The following is a 9,246-nucleotide window of genomic DNA, read 5'->3' on the forward strand; positions in this document are numbered from 1 at the left end:
TCAGTGGCGCGGGGTCCGGGCTTTGGGGAGCGCGGCCTGGGGGTTCGAGGCCTTCGGAGCCAGGGCGCGCGATGCCTTGGGGGCGCGGGCTCGGGGGCTGCCAGTCGCCCGCGTGACCTTGGGGCGGTCCCAAGTGGGGCCGGGAAGCTCCATCCAGACGTGGGGCGGCCCGCCGCCCAGCCTCTTCGGTCTCGAGTTTACTTCACCGTTCGCCTGAGAAGTGGGGCGGGTGGCGGGTTTCCCCTGGCTCGGCCCACTTGCAGGCTTCTCACCAAAATCGTGCGTCCCTTCCTCCCGTCGCCTACGCAGCACTTCATTCATTCTGTTCTCACGTCTTGAGCCGCCACAGGCCTCTGCGGCGGAAACTCAAGTTCCAGCCTGGTGGACGGGTCTTGGCCGAACCGACCCAGGGTGGGGGCGGCTTTGTTGACTGCGGGCGTCTGCTCGGGTGAGCTGACCCTGGTGGAGGCGTAGTCTTTATCCAATCGAGGAGAGCAACAAAAGCTTGTATATTTTCTTTTTTGGCTCGAGTCTGGTAGGGAAGTCTCCCAGCTTGTGGATTTATGGATCACCATGCCACGTGTTCTGTGAGACTTGAACATCAAATATAATCTTGAACCTCAAATATGATCTTTTGTGCCCTGTAGTTTTCTAAACTGCATCAAAATCTTAGGGCTCTTTGAACGAATTCTGTTGACGCATCAACTTTCTGATTTAAAATCAAATTGTTGACAGAACTGTGAATTCCGTGTAAACAGTAGCCCTCCCCTTCCTTTCTACTAAGTAAGAGCTCAGATTATTTTCAACTAGTAAAAACCTAAACGGTTGCTTTTTAATTAAAGAGTGACACTCTCTTTGAGATCCTCTTCTGTCATTGCATCTTGATTACTTGGCCTCGTGATTATTCACATTTTACAGATGAGGAAACTGAGGTTAAAAGTGATGAGGCAGTTTCTTATCTGCCGGTAAGTGGCTCAGCTTAGGATTCCCGGTCAGTCTGCACAGATATGATTGATGGATCTGGGGAGGGTGCTTTAATTCAGTATCTTACTGCACTCTGACTGTGTATGCAAACCCTTCCTTGCGTGAAAGGCCTAATCTCTTGTTTTGGGATGAGGCCATTCTCTAGGAGGGGTGCCCACTGCTGAGCTCTGTGTAAGGGGCAGACTCCAGGGCCAGCAGTCACCTCTCTGCACCTCACTCCACAGGACACCCATGAGGACCATGATACCTCCACCGAGAATGCAGATGAGTCCAACCACGACCCCCAGTTTGAACCTATAGTTTCTCTTCCTGAGCAAGAAATTAAAACGCTGGAAGAAGATGAAGAAGAGCTTTTTAAAATGTAAGTAAGCTCATGTTCTTCCAGAAAAATGTATCTTTTTTTTTCAATGTTTATTTGTGTTTGAGACAGAGACAGCAAGCCAGCAGGGGAGGGGCAGAGAGAGATGGAGACACAGAATCCGTAGCAGGCTCCAGGCTCTGAGCTGTCAGCACAGAGCCCGACCCAGGGCTTGAACCCATGCACCATGAGATCATGTCTTGAGCCGAAGTCAGATGCTTAACCGACTGAGCCACCCATGCGCCCCAAGAAACATGTATCTTTAATGTAAGATTGAAGTTAGTTTTTATGGGTGTCAGTGTCTTGGCCTGACCTTAAATCGGACTGAGGCTAAAGAAAGGGCTTGGGATTATGTGATGGCTAATTCTACATGGAAAATCAGGGCTGCTAGGGGCGCCTGGGTGGCTCAGTCGGTTAAGCACCCGACTTTGGCTCAGGTCATGATCTCTCGGTTCGTGGGTTTGAGCCCTGCATCAGGCTCTGTGCTGACAGCTAGCTCAGAGCCTGGAGCCTGCTTCAGATTCTGTATCTCCCTCTCTGTCTGACCCTCCTGTGCTCACGCTGTGTGTGTGTGTGTCTCTCTCTTGGAAAATCAGGGGTGCTGTTAGAATCCACTCATTGGATAACTTTTCACTGGGTGCCCCTGTTTCTGGGTGGCCAGTGCCGTGGAGAGCACAGGTGCCTCTGGTGTCTTGTCCCTGCTGCTCTGCCCGCCAAGGTGCATCTCCACAGCCTCCTGTTCCTGTCACCTTACAGGCTTGCTACCTCCAAGACTCCCATGGCCCCCTTTCTCTGATTGAACAGGGAGTCTCTACCATTATTATTATTTTTCTGTTGCACCCCAGACTTCAGCATCCTGAAGTTTATGAACTCCCAATTCAGTGTTTTTAATGCACAAAAATAATTCCTAGAATTACACATGAAAATGGATGGTGTTACGCTTACTGAGGTTACTTTCTAAAAATTATCCTACATATATTTGACACTTTCAGTGAGAGGCTATAACAGCACGTGTCGTATTTAAGTAGCACTGGCACCAGCCATGTGTTGAAATGTCTGCAACAAAATCCACACTGCTGAGACTGACCTATTGCCTATACTCAGAATCACAGGAAACCCTAGGTTTAGTCACAAGTTAATGGAAACAGCCTGGAGTGTTTTTCCTGTCCCAAGTAGAATTCCCCCACCTGCTTCAGATTCTATCCAAGAAGCCAGATGAGGGTTTGAGTACTTTGCTATGAGTGAGGAAGCAGGACAGTGATCCCTCCCTCTAAGGAAGGCAGGCTGGGGAGGCCTGGGGAAGGAGAGTCACATACATCCTTTTGGTCTCAGAGTGGTTGGGTGAGTCCCTGAAGATATTGGTTCTCCATGTCTCTGTTTTGCCCAGAAATGGTGCTGCAGCCAGGGACTGGCTCATCCCAGGAGCTGGTGCTGCTGTTCTCACTCTCCTCAGCCCTCAGAACTGCTCTTGGTGTCCTGGACACAGGCCTTTCCTGAGGGAAGTGAGGCCAGCAGGTCAGGGCCCTTGGGCTCCAGGTGAAAGCTCAGGGGCATTCTTGTGAGGGCACTGTCTCCCTTAACGGAATTGAGTTTAGGAGAGAGAACAGAGTATGGTGCAGGAAATGGACCAGCAAGGCTGGGGTCCTGTGGGTAAGGAAATGGAGGCCATCAGCCTAAAGTCCTAAAGGCCCGACTGCTGGGCTCACACGGGGGCCCAGCTGGGTGGGGCTTTGGCTGGTCTCAGTGTGAGGTGCTACTCTGGGCAGGAAGGCAGGTTGTTGGGTCAGAGCCTGGTGGCCTGAACAGACAGGTCTGCAGTCCCCTCTCTGGGCTGGGGAGCCTGGGAAGCACAGGGGGCATTTCATAGCAAAGGGAAGGGCTGACTCTGTTAAGGGCAGGGGTCCTCAACCTCCACCTGCTTCCATGTTACCCCTGTGGGGACACCGGAGGCTCCCCTGCACTGTGATCAGAGCCCAGCATTCTCAGGGGGTGTCTGTTGGAGAAGGTGGGTCTTTTTTTTTTTTTTAATGTTTTATTTACTTCTGAGAGAGAGAAGGTAGGTCTTTCTGTTGGAAAATTCTGTGGTTGTAGAATTTTCTTTTCTTTTTCACTTCATTATTCCAAGTAAACACTTGGAATGTTGCCTTGCTTTTTTGGTAATTTTTCGACTTAACAGTTCTAGAGGTACAAAGAAAGGAAGGGGCATCCATGGAGGCTCCAGGCACAGCTATTTGTTTAATGCACAGAAAATAAGTGTTGTTTACCAGCAAATGTTTGTTTATTCCTTCTCCACGCACATTTAAGCTGTCTTGTAATGGCTTTTCTTGAAGGCGGGCAAAGCTATTCCGATTTGCTTCAGAGAACGATCTCCCAGAATGGAAGGAACGAGGCACCGGTGATGTCAAGCTTCTGAAGCATAAGGAGAAGGGGACCATCCGCCTCCTCATGAGGAGGGACAAGACCCTGAAGATATGCGCCAACCACTACAGTAGGTGGCCTCTTGGGAGCATGGTTTCACTCTGAGTCCCACCACCGCACATGAGGATACCGTGAGATCTTTGGGCAGCTTGCTTTCAGTGCCGGGCTAAGAATCTGAGAGTGCATTATGATGTAGAGTGCATATTTGCGGCATGTTTTGAACTTAAAATAGGAAGTGAAGTTTTCCAACACACCCTGAACTCCAAGCAGACCTGCAGAGAAGCTTATGGCATATGAGGTGTGGAGCCCAAGCAGACAGGACATGACGGGGTGGATGCAGAGCCCCAGTGTGGGCTTGGGATGCAGCGCTTGCCCAAGAACTGGGCAGTGCTGTGAGGATGTGTGCTCCCATTTGTATTTGATGTGCCCAGTAGGCAGCCTTCCCACTCTTTGGTGTGTTCTGTCCCTGCCAGGTGTTCCCTGGGGAGGACACAGAAGGGGAGGGGTGTGGAGAGAAGGCGGCTGCCTCATCCTCAGGTGTCTGTGAGACCAAACAGGTAGTGAGTGGTGACAGGTTGAGCCCTTTGGGCAGGTGTGATGCCCTAACCCTGATCTCAATATGGTTGAGGGAGGTGGGAGGGTCTGGGGAAAGCCTCACCAGGCCTGGTCTGTAAGTCCCAGTCACATCAGTCTGTTGGCTGCTGGGTTGCCCTGCAGTGCTACGTGTGTTCAGAAGCAGATGTGTCTTGGGCTCCATTCCAGATCCAGTGTCGTGTCTGGGTTACTGGGTAGAATGCATGTCTGGCAGGGCAGGGCCCCTCATCTGGGCACATGGGGTGATCTGGCAGGAACCTGAGCAGAGCAGCTCTCGAAGGTGATGTGGAAGGATGGGTGGGTTTGCAGAAACCTGAGAGGTGGTAGGGAGGGGCTTTCTTGCCCTTTCTTAGGGGCCATTCCGGCAGTCCTCTTGTGCCTCCCCCTCTGCCCCCACCTGTCTGCTCTGGCTCCTGGCCTCCACTCCAATTTGAATTGCTCCCCAGGGGACTTCCCGACATCCTGTACTTCTTCAGGAGCCTTGTGTGATCACTGGGTTGTTTCTCAGTTGTAGGTGGCTTCTGGGCCCTGTACATACCATAGACCCTTAATGGGCCAGGTGGGTGGTGGCATCAGGAGGCCATGACATCCTTGTGCTCTGTGCAGGTTGAGGGCTTGCCAACCTGCCTTGTGCAGGATGGTGTGACTTCCTGATTAAGACGGTCATATATGCTCAGGTCCCACATCCCTGGAGACCTTTGCCAGGGGCACAGGGGTGCACAGGTTTGCTCTTGTTCTTGGCGCAGTCTGTCTCCCTTTTTTCTCCCTTGCGTCTATGCAGAGTCTGAAGATGTGGGTATATCTGCCTATTCCAGGTCCATGGTGTACGCACATGTCACAGGGCCTTTGGTGTCTACTTCTGTTGGCCTTGTCTCCTAGGGACCTGAACAATGCAAGGCTGACTCCATGCTCTCCTGGATGATTACTCCACTTACACCTTCTGTCCCCCACTTCCCAATGGGCCAGCTACCTGATGGTGTGGCTGAGCAAGGATAGAACTACATGATGGGTGCTCCCCAGGAAGGGCTGGGCATGAGCGGCCCTGATGGCGTTGCAGCTTTTGTTCCAGTGGGATTGGAGACCCTTTCTTAGGTGTTCTCCTGGTCACGGAGCAGGTCACCCTATTCCCAGATTTAGGACAGTCCAGTGTTTTTGTGTTTTTTTTCCCAATGTTTATTTATTTTTGAGAGAGTGCGTGAGCAGGGGAAGGGCAGAGAGAGAGGGTGACACAGAATTGGAAGCAGGCTCCAGGCTCTGAGCTGTCAGCACAGAGCCCAGTGTGGGACTTGAACTCACAAGCCTTTGAGCTTGAGATCATGACCTGAACTGAAGTCGGCCACTTAACTGACTGAGCCACCCAGGTGCCCCAGGACAGTCCTGGTTTTAAGTGAACATGGGACATTTTCAAAGAGGTTTGAGTAATCCCTTGTATCCCACAGGAGTTTGTCTAGGCCTGGTTGGTGGTCCCCAAGGCAGGACCTCAGCTTGGCAGGGTGGTCTCACAGCAGTTGTCAGGATCCTCACATGGCTCTTCTTCCCCAGTCACGCCGATGATGGAGCTGAAGCCGAATGCGGGCAGTGACCGCGCCTGGGTTTGGAATACCCACGCCGATTTTGCTGATGAGTGCCCCAAGCCAGAGCTGCTGGCCATCCGCTTTCTAAATGCTGAAAGTAAGCAGAAGGGCGGCCGGGCCCTGGGTACTGCCTTGCCGGGAGAACTGAGAGTGCCTGTGAGAAGCTTGTGGGAGGGACCAGTCTTACTCTGCTGCGTGGTGCTCCCTCAGGGGCAGGAATGTGAGCGCTGCAGTCAACCTGTGTACGCTCAAGGATTCATCTGGGCTCTGACGTGAGCAGTGCCTTTTCTCTCTTAAGCTCAGGGGGCTGGGCATCCAGTCTACCCAGGGCAGGCCTGTCCCCTCACAGCCACCTGGCTGCCAGCAGGGTCCGTGCTGGGATCCCAGGCCCAGATTGACCTCTCCCCAGCTTGGGCATCTTTTCCAGCCCTGATTGTCAGAAGTGCACAGTGAGCCTCATCTAGCAGCTACTCTGACATGAGTGAGAGCAGAGTGTGTCCTGCCAGGAGGCCCCTCCCCCCTTGGTTTTACATGGCCACCAGTGCTGTGTACCACTCTGCCCAAATCATCACAGAGTCAGATGGAGGGAGATGGCCCAACTTAGCCACCAGTCGCCAGAGGGACTTGAGAAACAGTCACTACTCAGTCCGGGCAAGAGTGAGCCCAGGGCCGTGACCTCATGTCAGAACTGGCTATGGGATGAGCCCTTTGGGAATCTTGGCGCTTTAGACCCTCGCAGACTCTTAGGAAGTCTATTCTCTTCTTTCCACAGATGCACAGAAATTCAAAACAAAGTTTGAAGAATGCAGGAAAGAGATTGAAGAGAGAGAAAAGAAAGGTGATGTGGAGTTGGGGGTGGGGACTTCCCTGGCAGACTCACTCTGCACCTGGCTGCAGCCTCAGGCAGGTGCTTTTTCTGTCTGCCAGAGAAACATCCCAGGGTGCTGTGACCACCTTGACCTGTCAAGGGTGATGCAGTTGTCTGGGGACATGGTGCTTCTGGAGAGAGAGCTGGCCATCGAGGCCCCAAGCACATGCTCACTGGCCTGGCCTCACAGCACCCAGGCTGGCAGTCAAGTAAAACAACATCTGGCTAGAGCCCACCAGAGGCCAAAGGGGGCTTCAAGAGGTCCTCACAGTCACCTGCTTGCTTGGGGCCTGATGACGGCTGCCCTAGCAAGTGACCTGATATGACTGAGCTGCTTGACAGTGGTTCTAGGCATGAGCTCTTATTTGGGTGACCCTGGAGGCTGCCTTGGCGGGCACATGGTGAAGTGGCCTGCCCTGTGGCCTTTGCCCAGGGTCATAGGAGGTGGGTGGGCTGGGGAGAGTGGTACTTCTCAGTTTTCTTACTTTGTCCCCCTACATCTTAGCAGGATCGGGCAAAAACGACAATGCTGAGAAGGTGGCCGAGAAGCTAGAAGCTCTCTCGGTGAAGGAGGAGAGCAAGGAGTCGGAAGACACCGAGACCAAGGATAGAGTGGAGGAGGAACAATAAGCCACCTTTCCTGTTTTCTCTTCCTTCCATTCTTCTTCTCCTTTTTCTTTTTTAAAATTTTGCCCTGCCCCTTCTTTTCAGTTTGTTTTTATTCTGTTTTGTTTTTACAAGGGACTTTATATAAAGAACTGAATTCCAACATTCAGGTTGTTTTTTTCTAAGTTTTTGCCCTATTGAAGATGACTTCAGAAAATCCATTCCCCAGTCATGAAAATGTACTGTGCTAACTTTCTTTTCCATAGTGGAAACACTTATTTATAGTCATCAAAAATAGTGAATAAACAACACATTTGAAATCTGCGCAGAGGACAGGACAATGTGTGCGCCGGCCCTGTCCTGGGAGCAGTATGGGTTCCCACTGGCTCCTTGGGTCTCACTTGTTGCCTCTGGCTCTGCTGTGGGCTCAGGGCAGCCGTTGGCCCCTGGGGCCATGGTGCAGCTGAGGTGGGGCAGGTGGGCTGGGGAACTCCTCGTGCTTCTGCCCTGTGGCAGAGAATAAATAGGCTTTTTTTGGTTTGTTTGTTGTTTTTTTGCCTCTGGGGTAGGGAAAGGAAGACCACCAGAGTACCCTGACTTTTGGTGCAAGATGGCCAAGTGTCTCCAGGCTTTGGCCAAGGCCAAGTTTGGTTGGGCCTCAGCCCTGGCGGAGGGAAAGGCCAGTCTCATAACGCACATGTCCAGTATGGTGCACTGTGTTAGTGGGGCTTGGCCCTGCGGCCCTTGTTGGGACACCCCACTGCCATTCTTGGAGAGAGCTGTCCTACCCGCTCACTCATGGTGTCTCCATCTGGGTACAATTTTGGACATCTGCAGTAGCTTTAAATAAAGGGACATTCTCAAGAATGCAAATGGGTTAGTGCCATTTGGGGGTTTGTCTTGTAAAACAAATTGTGTCTAAACATCTTAACTGGGGAAAAGGGTTTTCAGTGCACCAGCAGGCTTTCAAAGCACGTGTCCCAGGAGACTGCCTGAGTTGTGAAGTGTGGCCATACTGCCCTCCAGTGGGGGAGGAGCAGGTTAGGACTGGGCCCTGGAGTGGATGTACTCGTCACTCAGCTGTACTCGTCACACACCTGCTGGAGGTGCTTTACAGTGTGGCCAGTCTATGACCTGCGTTCTGTTCTGTCCAACTTCCCAGTGTGTCCTTGTTCCCTCTGGGGGTATACCTCCAAAGGAAGCTGCTCTTTTCTTTTTTAGAGCCAAACTGAAAACTTTGCTTGTCAGCATGGTTGTGTCCTGGCAGCCTTGGGCCTCTAGAAGCACAGGTCTGGGTGCTCTTGAAGTTAGTGCTGGCACAGAGGTCCTTCCCACCAAGGAAGGACATAGAAGCTTGTGCAATGCACCTTGCCTATCTCGATGAATTGGGATTTTGATGTTGTAAAGGATAGGTGTTGCTTCCCTGTGGGCCTCTGTTTGATGCCCTGATGTGTGAAAGGCAGCCCAGGGCTTGATCCTTCAGGGAAGGGCAGTCAGACAACCCTTACAGCACAGAATAGTTGTTTAATAGTCTTTGCTTTGGGCTCCAAAACAAGATAAATCCCTCTTGAGGTAAACGCTGGTGGGTGACTTCTTTCCTTTTGGGCGATGAATTGTGTCTCCAAGGGGATAAAACCCTGACAGCGAGGTAGTAGGCCCCTCAGAATGGCTGGGGAGCAGAGCTGTGTGTGTGTGTGACGAGTCTACATTACAGGGTGCTGCACTTAAAAGGTGTGGCTTGCTGACAATGCAGTGTGCTGCAGAAAGGGAGAAGTGCAGTCCTGACAGTTGGTCTCACCAGGATGAGCAGGGATGCTGAGGCGGGAAGGGAAGGATGACTCTGC

General features: G+C 52.0%; 1 protein-coding gene and 1 non-coding gene across 3 annotated transcripts; both read left to right on the forward strand.

Annotated features, from left to right (window-relative positions):
- The first annotated feature begins 166 nt into the window (after positions 1-166).
- RANBP1 (RAN binding protein 1) lies at positions 167-7,726 on the forward strand. 2 transcript variants are annotated; one of them, XM_077745941.1, is made up of 6 exons: positions 167-448; positions 1,209-1,345; positions 3,673-3,830; positions 5,897-6,025; positions 6,701-6,766; positions 7,302-7,726. In XM_077745941.1, coding segments are annotated over exons 2-6 (480 nt in total). In that variant the 5' UTR covers positions 167-448; positions 1,209-1,343; the 3' UTR covers positions 7,427-7,726. The 2 variants fall into 2 exon arrangements, with proteins under 2 accessions (XP_077602067.1, XP_077602068.1); XM_077745942.1 differs by having other exon boundaries at positions 218-448; positions 7,305-7,726.
- Positions 6,799-6,924, forward strand: LOC144216551 (small nucleolar RNA SNORA77). The gene has a single exon (XR_013330681.1). It is a non-coding gene; the product is annotated as a small nucleolar RNA SNORA77 (small nucleolar RNA).
- Positions 7,727-9,246: the final 1,520 nt, after the last annotated feature.

This window comes from Crocuta crocuta, unplaced genomic scaffold, assembly GCF_008692635.1.
Source record: "Crocuta crocuta isolate KB4526 unplaced genomic scaffold, BGI_CrCroc_1.0 scaffold344, whole genome shotgun sequence".
Classification (NCBI taxonomy): domain Eukaryota; kingdom Metazoa; phylum Chordata; class Mammalia; order Carnivora; family Hyaenidae; genus Crocuta; species Crocuta crocuta.